Source organism: Artemia franciscana, chromosome 2 (genome assembly GCF_032884065.1).
Source record: "Artemia franciscana chromosome 2, ASM3288406v1, whole genome shotgun sequence".
Classification (NCBI taxonomy): domain Eukaryota; kingdom Metazoa; phylum Arthropoda; class Branchiopoda; order Anostraca; family Artemiidae; genus Artemia; species Artemia franciscana.
In genome coordinates this window covers 7,739,414-7,755,648 of record NC_088864.1, presented here as the reverse complement: position 1 = coordinate 7,755,648, position 16,235 = coordinate 7,739,414, and the positions used below count along the sequence as shown (strand labels likewise).

At 36.0% G+C, this 16,235-nt stretch overlaps 1 protein-coding gene across 2 annotated transcripts in view; it reads left to right on the top strand.

The window, feature by feature from the left end:
- The window catches only part of LOC136037006 (ribosomal protein S6 kinase 2 beta-like), an 884,370-nt gene that overhangs the window by 797,457 nt on the left and 70,678 nt on the right, over positions 1-16,235 (top strand). For both annotated transcript variants that reach the window (XM_065719419.1, XM_065719428.1), the window contains exon 16: positions 10,855-10,972. In XM_065719419.1, coding sequence (XP_065575491.1) covers positions 10,855-10,972 — 118 coding nt within the window. The remainder of the gene's footprint in view (positions 1-10,854; positions 10,973-16,235) is intronic.

Below are 16,235 nucleotides of genomic sequence, written 5' to 3'. Positions count from 1 at the left end.
AAGAAATCTTTCCTCTTATCCAGTAAAAGGTTCTCAAAAATAGACACTTATAATAAAAAAGCTATATGGACAAATTGCTTTAATACTACAGTTAACTTGAGATGTTACAACTTGGATATGATTTTTGAGTTATTAGAATTTGTTTTATACAATACTTATATAAGATTTGGGGGTGATTTGTACAAGCAAATTGTGGGAATTCCCATGGGGGGAATGCCAGCCCATTTATACCTGACTTGTTTTTAAGTCAACTAGAATATTAATATATGATGGATAAGAATAATCCAATTAATTTAAAACATGCTTTGTCAAATAATAAAAGATATTTAGATGATATTTTGGTCTTAAATTGTAAGGATTTCATTGATATTTCTAAAAATATATATCCATCAGAGCTTATTCTTGAGCCTAGTCATGGCGCTGGTCATGAAGATCATTTCTTAGATTTAAATATTAATATTTGTGATAATAATAAATTAAGTTTTAAAATGTATAATAAAACGGATGATTTTGATTTTGAAGTGATTAGTTTCCCATTCCCTGAAAGTAATGTACACTCAAATATCACATATTCAGCGTTTTTCTCACAGTTACTTCGTTATGCAAGGATTTGTAGTAATTATATTGATTTTAAAAATAGATGTAAAATCTTAAGCCAAAAATTGATATCAAGAGGTTTTTCTGCAAATAAATTAACTTGGCAATTTAAAAAATTTAGTTTTCATTATAACGAACTTTTAAATAAATATCAAAAGAATTATCTAGAAATACTTAAAGAAATTTTCAACTAATTTCGGAGGTTCGAGAAATGTCGCAGCGCCATTTATTTTGAATTGTGTTTCTAATTGAGCGGATTTTTAAAAATTAGCCACATGGTAAAGATGAATTCTATAATTGTTTAGTTCATTCAGGTTTTTTGCAATGTGTTAATATTTGTGATTTGGTAAAATTTATAATATTTAGTTTACCTATTGTTGCTAAAAAGAGGGATATATTAACAGGATAAGCTTGTTTAGGTTTTACTTGGTTGTTTTACATTTGCTGTTTTTTTTTTTTTGTTTTTTTTTTCATAGGCATGTATTTTGGGGGTGATACCTGACACGGGGATGCCATGGATATTCTGTGGTAGCCACAACACTGTGCTGGGTAGAGAATTTAAAGTGGAGATACCCTATATAGGCCAGTGTATTCTCCTGATGAGCCCTTGTGTTGGGTGTTGCCTCTGAATTATTTGTCTATATTATTTTTTCTATTGTTTGGTAAATGACGACTTATACTTATTGACGACATGACTGCCTGTCCATGGATTATTCTTTATGGTTGATTGTGTATGGCTATGCTGTTTGACCTATGTGATTGTATGGATGAGTAGGGTTAAGGCCTCATTCAAGTGCTGGTCTATATTAATCACTAATTTAGGAAAACAGTCTTCCTTTTCTCCTTCTGTCTCTCTCTCTTTTTTTTGTGTTTGTGCTATGGGATTGGTGATTTCTCTTTTCATGATATATATATATATATATATATATATATATATATATATATATATATATATATATATATATATATATATATATATATATATATATATATATATATATATATATATATATATATATATATATATGTATATATTGCAGATTTTAAGCCTCTCATGCTGGTTGAAATCCATTGCGTAGTTTTCATCAAAATAGTACTCTTTTGAGGAAGTTTAATTATTGTCTCTTTATATTATGCAAATTTTCGTGTGCCAATAGCTTATAAAAAGGAAATTAAAATTGCATACCCCGAATTAGAGCCTAATATATTTTTTTGTTGCATATGTTGTAATTGAAACTCTTTAGAGGTTTGGTTTTTTGACAGGGATTGCTCTTTACTTATTGTTTGTTACTACGAGCTGCTTGAATCAAGAGTATTTTAAATGTGATGGAGAGCAATTACGCTTTCTTTTCACTCTAATTTTCTTTACGATCAAATTTCATATTCGTAAAACAACGCTTCCAGGGTGACACTCATACCCCTCAAATATCTAATGGAAAGAGGTTTGGAATATCAAATATCGTTCGTAGGGAAATCATGTCCACAGTTTCAAAGGAGAATTCCTCAAACAAACCTTTTTTAGGGATGTTTTCTAGGAACCACAATAGAGGGGTGACACTCCCGGGAAACAAGAAGACATTCAATATAAATTAAAAATGTTAAATATTATCGTTTAAACTCACTTAAGACAAAACTCTGGGTAGCACTGACCAAGCCCTTCCCAAGGGTAGTTCCTGGTGAGGCTCATGAGGCCGCACCCCTTCTTTTCTACCTATTTTCCGGTAAGCATGTCAATTTAGTCTTTTATGCTACTTAGAAAAGGGTGGACGTTACCGTCACCAGTACTAATAACTAAGGTATCGACCAAAGATATTCCCGGGTATCAAGTGGATGAAATTTTGGCTTGACGGAAAAATCAAATGAATAAACTTAGTTGAATGATGGGTTAAAATAAACAACTATATTAACAATTTGTCTTGTATTGACCGTTTGACATTTCAGCAACAAATGCTTCACCATGCGGCATTACTTTCTCTGTAACTGTGAAGCTCAATATATAGTTCTTTGATAGTTTTATATTGATTGGCTATGTTAGATTTTTCAAATGGTTGCAACTTAGTCCTCTCTGAGGCAAAATCGTGGCTGGGTGCCACAAAAGGGTACGAAACGCCACTTTACTGTGGTAAATTTCTTGTACTACTTTTTTGTCACTTACAAAGGCACCATATCTTTAATGTTTCTTTTGAATGAGCCCTCTCCCGATCTTTTAGGTCCATTTTGGTGATGGTTGCTTTTCTGATAATACACCCCCTCCCTTATGGTCCCAGATATAGTCTGAAGATATGTACAAATGTAAGAGAGACTACTAAAACAATAGAATTATTACGTTGGAACATGCAGCATGCAGGAATTTGCAGGAAACAGATTATCATGTTTCCCTCCACTGTAACATATATTTTTAATGATATTCTCCCTCCCTATTTTTTCATGAATTTCTGTCACTGTCTAACCCGTTTCGTCTCCGAAATCTTGAGATATTTTCATAAATAATCTGTTTCTTGAACATTTTCATAAATATCCGTTCATTGTTCATATATACAGTTCAGACCTCTCAAAAAACTATCTTGAATTCCCATCTGAATATAGCTATCAACGAATGTTAGGTACAGAAGTCCACTCTTCGATTTCTCGCGCTTGAGTCTCGACATCCAGCCATCCAATCCAACGAACGAGAATATCAAACAGTTCATGGTAACGAACTGTAAGTGAGGAGCGACTCGGCCCAATAATAACCGCAACTCTAAAAAACGGAATTTTTATAACTACGGATGCATCAAAAGAATTGGCTGTTTATGCTGATTCTAAATATATAAGATTTGCAAGTTTAATGTTACCTTTCAAAAGCCACAAGCCTAAGAAAATTGCCAGATTTTCTCCTCAAAATTCACGGAATCTTATTCAAAATTGAATCATCAGATTCAGCGTATCAGAGGACCTTACTGTAAAGGTTTCAAGCTCCCATCTTTAAAAATGTAGATTTTTTTAATTTCTGCCAGAAAAAAACTTACAAAGATTACATTTAGAGTTCTTATGGTGAAAATTGTCACTGGGGTTGAAATTCTCTTGGGTATTTTTCCCGGGGGGGGGGGGGTCTGAGGGAGACATTCTCCATGGATAAATTTTCCGAGGGAGAAACTTTTCATTGAGAGAGGGGATTTCCGGGGAACATAATCTACTTAGGGGGGATTTCTGGAATGACTTGAAAAACGATCTGAAATAAAATAGAAGTCCTTTTTCAAATGATAGTATGCTAAGAAGAAACTTTCAGGCGTAATCGTCCGTAGGGTAATTTCCTCGGATGAACATTTTACTCGTGAGAAAATTTCCATGGAGGAATTTTGTTGTAGGGGATTTTCCATAGAAGAGGAGTTGGATTTCCCAGCAGCATTTGAAAAACGATCAGAAACTAAAAAAGAAAAAAAATTAACTCAGAGTAAGGAGCAACGTTGAAACCTAAAAAGAACAGGAATTACGAAAGGGGATGCCCCTCTTCAGTACACCTAATTTCACGCAAAAGTTTGCGCATTCTTTTTGATGTTTACGTATTTCGTGCCAGTTCCTTAAGAACGACTCCAAAAGTACAGAAAAAATTAGTTTAAAGAGCGGGGAAGCTTCATCCAATGATGTTATTGAGCAATAAAATAAAATAAAGTTTTTTTTTAACTGCAAGTAAGGAGCGACATCAAAACTTAAAACGAACTGAAATTATTCCGTATATGAAAGGGGTTGTCCCCTCCTCAACGCCTCCCTCTTTACGCTAAAGTTTGACTATTTGTCTATTTTTTAAAAAATAAGTAAAACACTTTAGCGTAAAGAGCGAGGCGTTGAGGAGGGGGCAACCCCTTTTATAAACGGAATAATTTCTGGTCGTTTTAAGTTTTAATGTCGCTCCTTACTTGTGGTTTTTTTCTTAAGAATGACCCTGAATCACAAAGGCCGTAGAATAAATAGCTGAAATTACTAAAAATACTTTAGTAGCGTAAAGAGCAAGGTATTGTGGAGGAGACGAACCCCCTTATATACATAATATTTTATGTTCATTTTAAGTTTTAATCATGGTATCGATAATATTAACCAATACTGAGTGAAGGGAACCAATGTTCATACTGTCAGTGTAAAAGGAGGGAGGAGCGGGTTGAAGGGATGGGGTGGAGGAGTTGTATTTGGATGACGGTTGTTACCCTGGGGGTGTTTGAGAGAAGGTGATTGTCTTTTTTTTCATTTCATTATTATTTTAATTAATGTAGGACTCTTCTTCGAACATTTATGTAGTTTTTTTGGTCATTATTTTTAACTTAGGATGTCTTTAAGAATGTTTATATAGTTAATTGCTACGCGTTAGCAAAATTTTAATTTTTCCTAGCGTATTTATTTATCTCTGTAATAGTTTATATTTTTGTTTATTATGTAAATAAAAGTAAAAGTAAAAGAAACGAATATCGGTTTTTCACGGGAAAATGAGCGACTTGTTGATTTTTAAAGGCGAAAAACCGAACAGAAACTTTTAATATAAAACCTAACTATAATGTTGTGAACAGAATATCCGTGGTAATCCACCAATTTTCCTGTCTAAGGTTGAAAATCTGACCAATTTCCTGAAATAATGGCAATCATTTTTTTTCTGTCAAAGAGCCGAAAATCCGATTTGGTAGGAAAAAAAAACACAATAGAAGCACTGCACCCATGGCATTATATCATAGTTTTCAGATTAGCTATTGACTGACTGCATCTCACCCACACCCTCAATTCTATAAAGCAGTAAGTATACGGACGTGTAGAAGTAATTGTAAACTAATAACAAATTTCGATTGCATTCACGTATTTTACAAAGTATACTTCTTCAAATGACCATTTTCTGTTCTGTTTTGCCTCTTCTATCTTCTTTCTAAAATCCAAATGAAGTTGACCTAGAAGCTTTTTCCTAAACATGTTTATCTGTTCTATACTGCTTCTATGGCACATTCAGTTCCATCTTACTTAAAGACAGGTACATTAGATGAATGCTTTATTTTACCATCCTAGTAAAAATCTTGTGTTCTGTTTTTCACCATTAACTCTCTTGACAGATATTTCTTTTAACGTTGATAATAAATTTGTTTCCATCTTGCAGAAAAAGATACGAATAAGAAATCTGAGAAAGGAATATGGATCAGATTTGTGGGAGAAAAGCTATTCCAAAATTTGTTAGCTATTCCAAAAGCTATTTCCAAGATTCAACTGGGACATTAATTATAGATATACCGTGTCGATTTTAGATTCTGAATTAATACGCACGTTCTTAGGGGTTAGTTTACCTGTGTCTTTTCGTCTTTTCTTCACTTACCATATTTGCTCTTCATCTTTTTTACTTTTTCAGTCTTTTCTTGTTCCTTGTCTGCTTTCTCGTATCGCTCCAAGTTTTTCTCTCTTTTGAGATAGCAGTTTAATGTATATTATAAATTAATCAAATTAATACTACAGAAGTTAATCGTGGTGATGATTAACATGATGAAATGATCATTTTTTGCAATTTTACCCTCAATCATTTCAATTTTTTATGTTGTTATCCTACTCCAAAGTGGAATACCTTAGCTATGCTTTCGAGTTAAACTGAGATAGACACCCGCGATCACTTAGATTGACCAAGAGTAATACCAGTTGATATTTGCTTTCGCTCGGATTAAAACCGAACTAACTAATGAGTAATTGTGATGCACAGTATAAAGATTCACGTCGCTTCTACTGTGTTATGCTAAGATATTGATTGGCTTGTGGGACCATTTCATGGCTGACGATTATGATCGTGAGAAGCGTAGAAGGCAATATCGTGCTCATTCAGACAGGGCCAGGACCTTCAAGAAATGTCCAAAACAGCTGGTATGTGTCCCAAAAATAGCTGGATCCCAAATAGCTGGTATGTGTTTTTTAGCATACCCTGCCCTTAGGATTTTGTGTTAAATTTCAGATTTGACAGAAAGCGGAAGGCTTCTCCGGAAAAGCTAAAAGGCAAAAGATTAAAACAAAGCACATCAAATGACGCTCTATTTAAAAAGGTTTCTGAAGAACGTTTTGGTACTATGGAAGGTCCCAAGATCCATAAAGAAAACTTGCCAGATTTACAAAGCTCTCTCTGGGCCTCTTGAAATAGGGAAGCTGAAGGATTTATTTGTGCCCCACACCAAACCTGCGAATCTCGATAAAATTGTTGCTCCAAAGATTAATGGTAAAATTTGGGCTACTCTCTCATCATGGGCTTAACAGAGGGATGCTAATGCACTTCAAGTGCAGCGGACTATTGTTCACTCAAACCTCTATGTTTTAGAGGCAGCAAATGCGATTCTTTAGCTTGAAAATCATGATATCAATGAAAAGGTTGACAGAAGCCGAACAGATACAGATAACGTTTATGATCTCAGTCTAAAAAGACGTTATGCGATGATATTCGAAGTAAGTCCTGATCCCATGGTAGCAGCCTTATGTGCTCCTGAAGTCAAAATGACGGAGTTTATCACTAAGATGTTTCCGAAACACCATCGAAAGACAAATCCATGGTGGATTCCGAAGAATCATTAGGAAGACCAAAAACTTGCAAAGGGAAATGATCTACCGTTATCGCCAGGCTCCCATACAAACTATCGAAGTAATTAGGACCTTTAACCGGAAAGCGGATTCGTTAAGTGCTCAAGCACTAAAACATGCGCCGGACAAATTTGCAGCCAATCTTACTTTAACGTCCGATGTAATCTGAATTTCGCAATTATTCTGCAAATAAGGTTGAGCGGTTGATTTTGCAGGGTAAAGGTTGGTTATCTGCAAAACATATGCCTGGAGTGGCTAATGTCACTGATGAAATATCACTAAGATTTGATAATGAAAAAGATTAAAATTGAATATCTAAAATTGTGAAATCTTTGGCATCTCAGTCGATAGACTTTGATTTGTTTGCAACTACTTAAAATTTTCAGATTGAACCATTTTTTCATGGAAACCGGATCCAGAATGTTTTTTCGTAGGTGCAATTGCTACGAATTGGAAGCCTCATTTCTTCTTTGCATTCCCCGATTTAGTTCGCTTTTGAAGAGCCTTCAGAAAGCAGAAACGGATCAGGCAGCTGGTGTTTTAATCTTTCCAAACCGGACCACATAAGTCTAACATCCCTTGCTATTAAGGCTTTTGGTGTGGCTTGCGTCGTCTCTGGCAAGGTTTTTACCGCCAAGGATATTCTCCTTCCATAGTCGATATTATCCTAGGTGGATGACGGGATTTGACTTGGCACCAGTAAAGTGTTTACATTAAAAAAGGGTCGACTCATGTGGAAGAAACGAAATCCAGTTCTTGGATTTCTCTACTGGACTACAACTCTATTACATTGATCTTACTTACGGAGCTCCGTCACTCAGGTGTTGGATGTAGTGCATTAATGTTCCAAACAGTCCTTAATCGGCAATTTTACCAAACCTTCAGTTAGGCAGTAATTAAATCACAAGAAGCTTATGAGAGCTGTCTTTAATAGACGGCCAAGTCTTATCAAGCTTTCTAGTAGTTGGGATGTAAAACGTGTATTCAATCTCTTTAGACTACCAGCTTCGTATACAGAATTTCTTCAACCAAGACACTAAAACAAAAATTAGCAATTTTATTGATTTTATGAGCTTATGAAACAGTTCAGATTTAGGGCAGTTTGCCACATAGTAATATGATACATAATGACGAAGGAAGTTTTATTTTCAAATCAATTTGTCGTTTAAAACAACGAAACCGTGCAACCACAAATCAGTTAAATTTTGGTCTTTCTTATGGCCGGTCACGCAACCAGCTACTTACATTAGAATGACGTAATCAAACAGTTCGTGGTAGCGAACTGTAGTAAGGAGCGACCCGGCTCAATAGTAACCAAAACTCTAAAAAATGGAATTTCGATACCAATAGCTACATCAAAAGAATCGCATTTTAATGCTGGTTTTAAATATATAAGTTTCATCAAGTTTAGTCTTACCCATCAAAAGTTACGAGCCTGAGAAAATTTGTGCATTTTAGAAAATAGGGGGAAACGTCCCCTAAAAGTCATAGAATCTTAACGAAAATCACACCATCAGATTCAGCGTATCAGAGAACCCTACTGTAGAAGTTTCGAGCTCCTATCTACAAAAATGTGGAATTTTGCATTTTTTGCCAGAAGGCAGATCACGGATGCGTGTTTATTTGTTTTTTGTTTTTTTGTTTTTTTGTTTTTTTTTTGTTTTTTTTCCCAGGGGTGATCGTATCGACCCAGTTGTCCTAGAATGTTGCAAGAGGGCTCATTCTAACGGAAATGAAAAGTTCTAGTGCCCTTTTTAAGTGACCAAAAAAATTGGAGGGCACCTAGGCCCCCTCCCACGCTAATTATTTTCCCAAAGTCAACGGATCAAAATTCTGAGATAGCCATTTTATTCAGCGTAGTCGAAAAACCTTATAACTATGTCTTTGGGGACGACTTACTCCCCCACAGTCCCCGTGGGAGGGGCAACAAGTTACAAACTTTGACCTGTGCTTACATATAGTAATGGTTATTGGGAAGTATACAGGCGTTTTCAGGAGGATTTTTTTGGTTTGGGGAGGGGTTGAGAAGAGGGGGATATGCTGGGGGAACTTTCCTTCGAGAATTTGTAATGGGAGAAGAAAATTTCCATGAAGGGAGAGCAGGATTTACTAGCATTATTAAAAAAAAAAAAACAATTAAAAAATAAAAGTGAAAAAGCTTTTTCAGCTGGAAGTAAGGAACAGCAATAAAACTTAAAACAAACAGAAATTATTACCCATATGAGGGGCTCACCTCCTTCTAATACCTCGCTCTTTACGCTAAAGTATTTTCGGTAATTTCAACTACTTATTCTACGGCTTTTGTGATTCAGGGGGTCATTCTTAATGAATTGGGATAAAATTTAAGCTTTAGTGTAAAGAGCGAGGTACTGACGATGGGGCGAATCCCCTCATATATGTAATAAAAACATGAGAATACAAAAGATCTTTACGTAAGCTAATTTATAAGTTACGTAAATCTTTTACCAATAAAAAGATTCGTAAAAAATTAAAAGTTCTAGTTGCCTTTTTAATTAACCAAAAAATCGGGGGGCAACTAGGCTTCGTCCCCCGCTCTTTTTTCTCAAAATCATTCGATCAAAATTATGAGAAAGCCATTGAGCCACAAAAAAAATATGCAAATTTCGTTTTGATCATTCCTCTGCGGAGAGCCAAAATCAAAACATTCATTGATTCAAAAACGTTCAGAAATTAAATAAAAAAAACAAGTTTTTTCAACTGAAAGTAAGGAGTGACATCAAAACTTAAAACGCACAGAAATTACTTCGTATATGAAAGAGGCTGCTTCCTCATCAACGCCCCGCTCTTTACGCTAAAGTTTTTTACTGTTTTAGAAAGAAGTATTGAGAGAAAGAGTCAAACTTTAGCGTAAAGAGCGGGGCGTTGATGAGGAAGCAGCCTCTTTCATATACGAAGTAATTTCTGTGCGTTTTAAGTTTTGATGTCACTCCTTACTTTCAGTTGAAAAAACTTGTTTTTTTTATTTAATATCAAATAGAGACGACGCAATTTTTGTTCCATACTATAAGCCTCATAGTGCTGGCTCCAAGTCATCTATTTTTGGATGGATCTAACAAGTGCTATTTCTTGCAGCTATAGATCTCACTGTTTGTGGTGCTCATAGCACTAGGTCTACCTCAATGTCCTACATTAAAGCAAGGTTTTTCGACGAGGCAATAGAAAGTGAACGACAGTTTTCTTTCTTTGGAATTTATCCGTTGTATTTTTTGAGTTTGAAACGTCTTACTATAAAATAATTTTCGTACAGTAGCCTCTTTTTAATGATTGTTAGTGAAGTTTTAGCTCATGGTGAACTCTAAACTCTCAGTTTAACTCGAAAGCTTAGCTAAGGTGCTCCGCTTTGGAGTAGAATTGCTAAATGAAACGAAAACTTACCAAGTTTGAAGTTTGATTCTAACTCTACTCCAAAAAAGGAGCACCAGCGTAGCTGAGAGTTCAAATGTCCTCTTACTTTCTCTTTCTGTTGAGCTCTCAGCGCTTCACAATGACCTTAACCGTTGTCTACTACAAGGACTTTAAAATACCGGTATTAGTCTTGGTCAATCTAAGTGATTGCGGACGTCTATCTCAGTTGAACTCTCAGCTACGCTGGTGCTCCTTTTTGGAGTAAAGTGGCAATCAAACTTCAAACTTCGTAAGTTTTCATTTAATATATCAGTTATGTTACATATTTTCTAGGAAACCACCATTTTTGAACGGCAGAGAAGAATCGGCTGACGCCATTTTGGAACGTGTAAATAACTATCAAATTGATTTCAGTGGAGTGCATTGGAAACTGGTATCAGACGACGCTGTGGTAAAAAACTTTTAAACAGATTATATCGTGATTGTTTTAGAGTAACTCAGAGCAAGTAGGAAATTATATTAATAATAATTACAGTAATAAAAATGTATCTTAAAGCTTTAAAGCCATATACAGAGTTATATATACATAATTGTACGTATAAAACTAAAACAAATGGCTATACATACATTTGAACAGAGTCACTAAATTTGAATTCACTAAGGAAAGTAAACTAACTAAAATATGGCTATAATTAGGTAGGGAGTGGGTTAGATGTAGAAATTCTTCGAGTGGGCTCTGTCTCCAGTCCATGGTAATAAACTATATTTATGTTTTGTTCCAACTGTGACCATGCTTCTGGATCCATCTAGTGGCTATACATCTTTTCTAACGACGTTATGGCATGTTGTCACCTGCTCACCTAGTTTTTCTATTTCTTGAAGAAGTTGGTTGCAGTCTTCTAATTGTAACTGATATGCCAAGGTCCATGCGGGGTTCATCATTACGTGGCCCAGGCAGTTGAGACGTTTTTCCTTTATCACGGTGGAAATGGCAGACTCTTTTCTGCGAATGTTCATCATGAGTGAACATCGTCACAACTAGAATTATATTTCTCCTGCTAATTATTTTATCTCTTAATAATATTTGATTACCCTTGCCTTGGTGTTTGCGTTAATAACCCTATTTATTGGGTTTGTGAGTTCTCGTGCCTTGTGGGTTTAAACTGATCCCCATTGGGCATCCAGTGGGTTTTAATCCGTGTGGTTCAATAGTTTAAAGGGTTAAGTGTCTCTTTTAGGCTTCAAACTAATATCCAAATATCCCTATTTTTGTTTGATGTATCAGTGATGCAGAATTATCCCGAAAAATCTGAAAAATTCAGAGTAAACTTAAATTAAGTTTATTTCATATAGTAGAACTTGTATTTTAGTAGAAATCTAAATTCTTTAGCTGAGATAGCCAAAGATTGACCTTGTCAGCCAACTGTCTAGGGTCAAAACGAAAGGCAAGTCGTCCCTACATGGGGTGGTCGGCTGAAAATCACGGTTGGAAAACAAGGAACAGCGATGGCTGTCCACAAAAACGATCTAAATAGGTCAGAATTCGCATTTTTCACAGGGTGGCTGCATCGAACCTTTGGTGACGTCATGACATCAAGAAAAGGTTGAAATTGTCTGCGATTGGAAGATAAGCGACAATGAGAATTCATATATCGAAGCCTGCCGCGTGCCGAGTGCCGGTGCCTAGTGGTGAAGCCGGTGGGCTCCTGTTGTAAGGAAAGATTCAAGGGATTCAAAAGATTCAATTGGAACTTCTTAGGATGGTGTGAAAAGGGAAGCTTGGGATAGATCGAGATGGAGGAGGAGCCTGCATAGGTGTTGGCCTCAGGTGGCTTGGTTCTGTAATAAGTTGTTATTAGCAGTTTTGATTCAGGATATAGTGTGTCATTGTAAATTACTCTCTTAGACGCGACTCTGGTAATCTGTAACAAAGAGGATTGTTAACAGATTTTTTTAACATGATCCGTACGGGGCACGCGGTAGGCTTCTATATATGAATTCTCACTGTCGCTTGTCTTCTAAGCGCTAGACAATTTGAGTCTAGACATTTTGATGTCTAGACGTCCAAATGGACCTTAAATTAGAAGTAGCGCCTTTATAAAATTAGGTTTTTATTTATTGGACCTTTAACTTTTGTCTCGGCTTGTCTTTTGCCATTAGGAAAGACGTACCGCCGAACCTTTGTTTCCTTTAATTGTTCAGGTGTCAAGGACTAGAACTCAAGAACTAGCAATGGCCAATGCTCTTCCCTAAGTTTTCATGAAAGGCATCCATGGTTCTTTCGAGATTGTGGATTATATGTACAAACAGTATCTTAGTATTCTCAAGAACTAGTTATGCTTTATCCTGTTCCCCAGGTTTTAATGAAAGGTATTAATGGTTCTTGCGGGACTTTTAAATAAATCTATAGGCCGTAGCTTAGAATTCTACTGTAGCTTAGGATTCTCAAGAATTAGCTATTCCTTATCGTTTTCTCCAGGTTTTCATTATAGGTATCAATGGTTCTTGCGGGACTGTTGAATAAATCTACAGGTAGTAGCTGTAGAAGACTTGGAGAAGAGGATAAGGCATAGTTAGTTCTTGAGAATACTTTGCTACTGCTTGTAGATATATTTAACAGTCGTGCAAGAACCATTGATACCTTTCATGAAGACTAGGGGAAGACGATAGGGCATAGCTAGCTCTTGAGTATCCATGGGATTCTCAAAACCTAGCCTATGTCTTGCCAGTTCTATCAATGGTTCTTGTGGGACTGTTGAATAAATCTGCAGGCAGTAGCTTAGAATTCTACAGTAGCTTACGATGCTCAAGAACTAGCAATGCTCTATCCTCTTCCCCAAGCTTTCATGAAAGGTGTCAATGGTTCTTCCGGGATTATTGATTATATTTGCAAACAGTTGCTTAGTATTCTCAAGAACTAGCTATGCCTTATACTCTTCCCTAAGTCTTCATGAAATGTATCAATGGTTCTTGCGGGACTTTTGAATAAATCTACAGGCAGTAGCTTAGAAGTCTACAGTAGCATAGGATTCTCAATAACTAGCTATGCCTTATCGCCTTCCCCAAGTCTTCATGAAAGGTATCAGTGTTTCTTCTGGAACTGTTGAATGTATCTACAAGCATTAGCTTAGTATGCTCAAGAACTAGCTGTACCTTATCCACTGCTTAAGTCTTCATAAAAGGTATCAATGGTTCTTGCGGGATTGTTGAATAAATCTACAGATAGTAGCTTAAAATGCTACTCTAGCTTAGGATTCTCCAGAACTTGCTACGCCTTATCCTCTTCCCCAAATCTTCATGAAAGGTATCAATGGTTCTTCCAAAATTGCTGTACAATCAGTACAAACAGTAGCTTAGTATTCTCAAGAACTAACTATGCCTTATACTCGTCCTCAAGTCTTCATTAATGGTATCAATGGTCCTTGCGGGACTGTTGAATAAATCTACAGGCAAAAGCTTAGAATTCTGGAGTAACTTACGATTCTCAATAACTAGCTATTCCTTATCCTCTTCCCCCAAGTCTTCGTTAAAGGTATCAATGTTTCTTGTGGGACTGTTGAATATATCTACAACATTAGCTTAGTATGCTTAAGAACTAGCTATACCTTATCCATTTCCCGAAGTCTTCATTAAAGGTTCATTCATGAAGCCATTTAGCCCTTTGGGTTATTGTTTTTGTTATTGTTATTTTATGAAAATAAATAGAACTCAAACTTGAACTTGGTATCAATGGCTCTTGTGGGACCGTTGAATAAATATGCAGTCAGTAGCTTAGAATTCGACAATAGCTTAGAATTCTGAAGAACTAGCTATTCCTTATCCTCTTCCCCAAGTTTTCATCAAAGGTATCAATGGATCTTACGACTGTTGAAAAAATCTATAGGTAGTAGCTTAGGATTTTCAAGAGCTAGCTCTGCCTTTTCCTCTTCCCCAAGTCTTCATGAAAGGCATCGATGGATCTTGCGGGATTTTTGAATAAATATACAGGCAATAGCTTAGAATTGTACAGTAGCTTAGGATTCCCAATAACTAGCTAATCGTTATCCTTTACCCCAAGTTTTCATGAAAGGTATCAATGTTTCTTCTGGGACTTCTGAATATATCTACAAACATTAGCTTAGTGTGGTCAAGAACTAGCTATACCTTATGCACTTCCCTAAGTCTTCATTGAAGGTTTCAATGGCTCTTGCGGGACTGTTGAATAAATCTACAGTCAGTAGCTTAGAATTCTACAATAGCTTAGAATTCTGAAAAACTAGCTATTCCTTATCCTCTTCCCCAAGTTTTCATCTAAGGTATCAATGGATCTTGCGGGACTGTTAAAAAAAATCTACAGGTAGTAGCTTAGAATTCTACTGTAGCTTAGGATTTTCAAGAACTTGCTTCGCCTTTTCCTCATCCCTAAGTTTTCATGAAAGGTATAAATCGATCTTGCGAGATTGTTGAATAAATATACAGGCAGTAGCTTAGAATTCTATAGAAGCTTAGAATTTTCAAGAAATAGCTATGGATTAACCTCTTCCCCAAGTCTTTATGAAAGGTATCAATATGTCTTCTGGGACTGCTGAACATATCTATAAACATTAGCTTAGTATGCTCAAGAACTAGCAATGCCTTATCCTTTTCCCCATTTCTTCATGAAAGGTATCAATGGTTCTTGGGGCACCGTTGAAGAAATTGAGTGGCAGTAGCTTAGAATTTTACAGTAGTTTATGATTCTCAAGAACTAGCCATGCCTTATCCTCTTCCTCAAGTCTTCATGAAAGGTATCAATGGTTCTTCCGGGATTGCTGATTATATGTAAAAGCAGTAGCTTAGTATTCTCAAGAATTAGCTATGCCTAATCCTCTTCCCCAAGTTTTCGTGGAAGGTATCAATGGATCTTGCGGGACTGTTAAATAAATCTACAGGTAATAGCTTAGCATCCTACTGTAGCTTTGGATTCTTCAGAACTAGCTACGCCTTATCCTCTTCCCAAAATCTTCATGAAGGGTATCAATGGTCCTTGTGGGACTATTTAATAGATCTACTGGCAGTAGTTTAAAATATTACAGTAGCATGGGATTTTCAAGAACTAGCTTTGCCTTTTCCTCTTCCCCAAGTCTTCATGAAAATTATCAAGGGTTTTTTGGGGATTTTTGAATAAATATACAGGCAGTAGCTTAGAATTCTATAGTAGCTTAGAATTCTCAAGAACTAGCTATGCCTTAACCTCTTCCCCAAGTCTTTACGGAAGGTATCAATTTTTCTTTTGGGACTATTGAATATATCTATAAACATTAGCTTAGTATTCTCAAGAACTAGCTATGCCTTATCCTCTTCCCCAAGTCTTCATGAAAGGTATCAATGGTTCTTGCGGGACTGTTGAAGAAAGCTACAGACAGTAGCTTAGAATTCTAAAGTAGGTTAGGATTTTCAAGAACTAGCTATGCCTTATTCTCTTTCCCAAGTATTCATGAAAAGTATCAATTGTTCTTGCGGTACTTTGAAGAAATATACAGGCAATAGCTTAGAATTCTACAGTAGTTTAAGATTCTCAAGAACTAGTCATGCCTTATCCTCTTCCTCGAGTCTTCATGAAAGGTATCAATGGTTTTTCCGGGATTGGTGACTATATGTACAAGCAGTAGCTTAGTATTCGCAAGAATTAGCTATGTCTGATCCTCTTCCCCAAGTCTTCATGAAACGTATCAATGGCTCTTGTGGGACTGTTG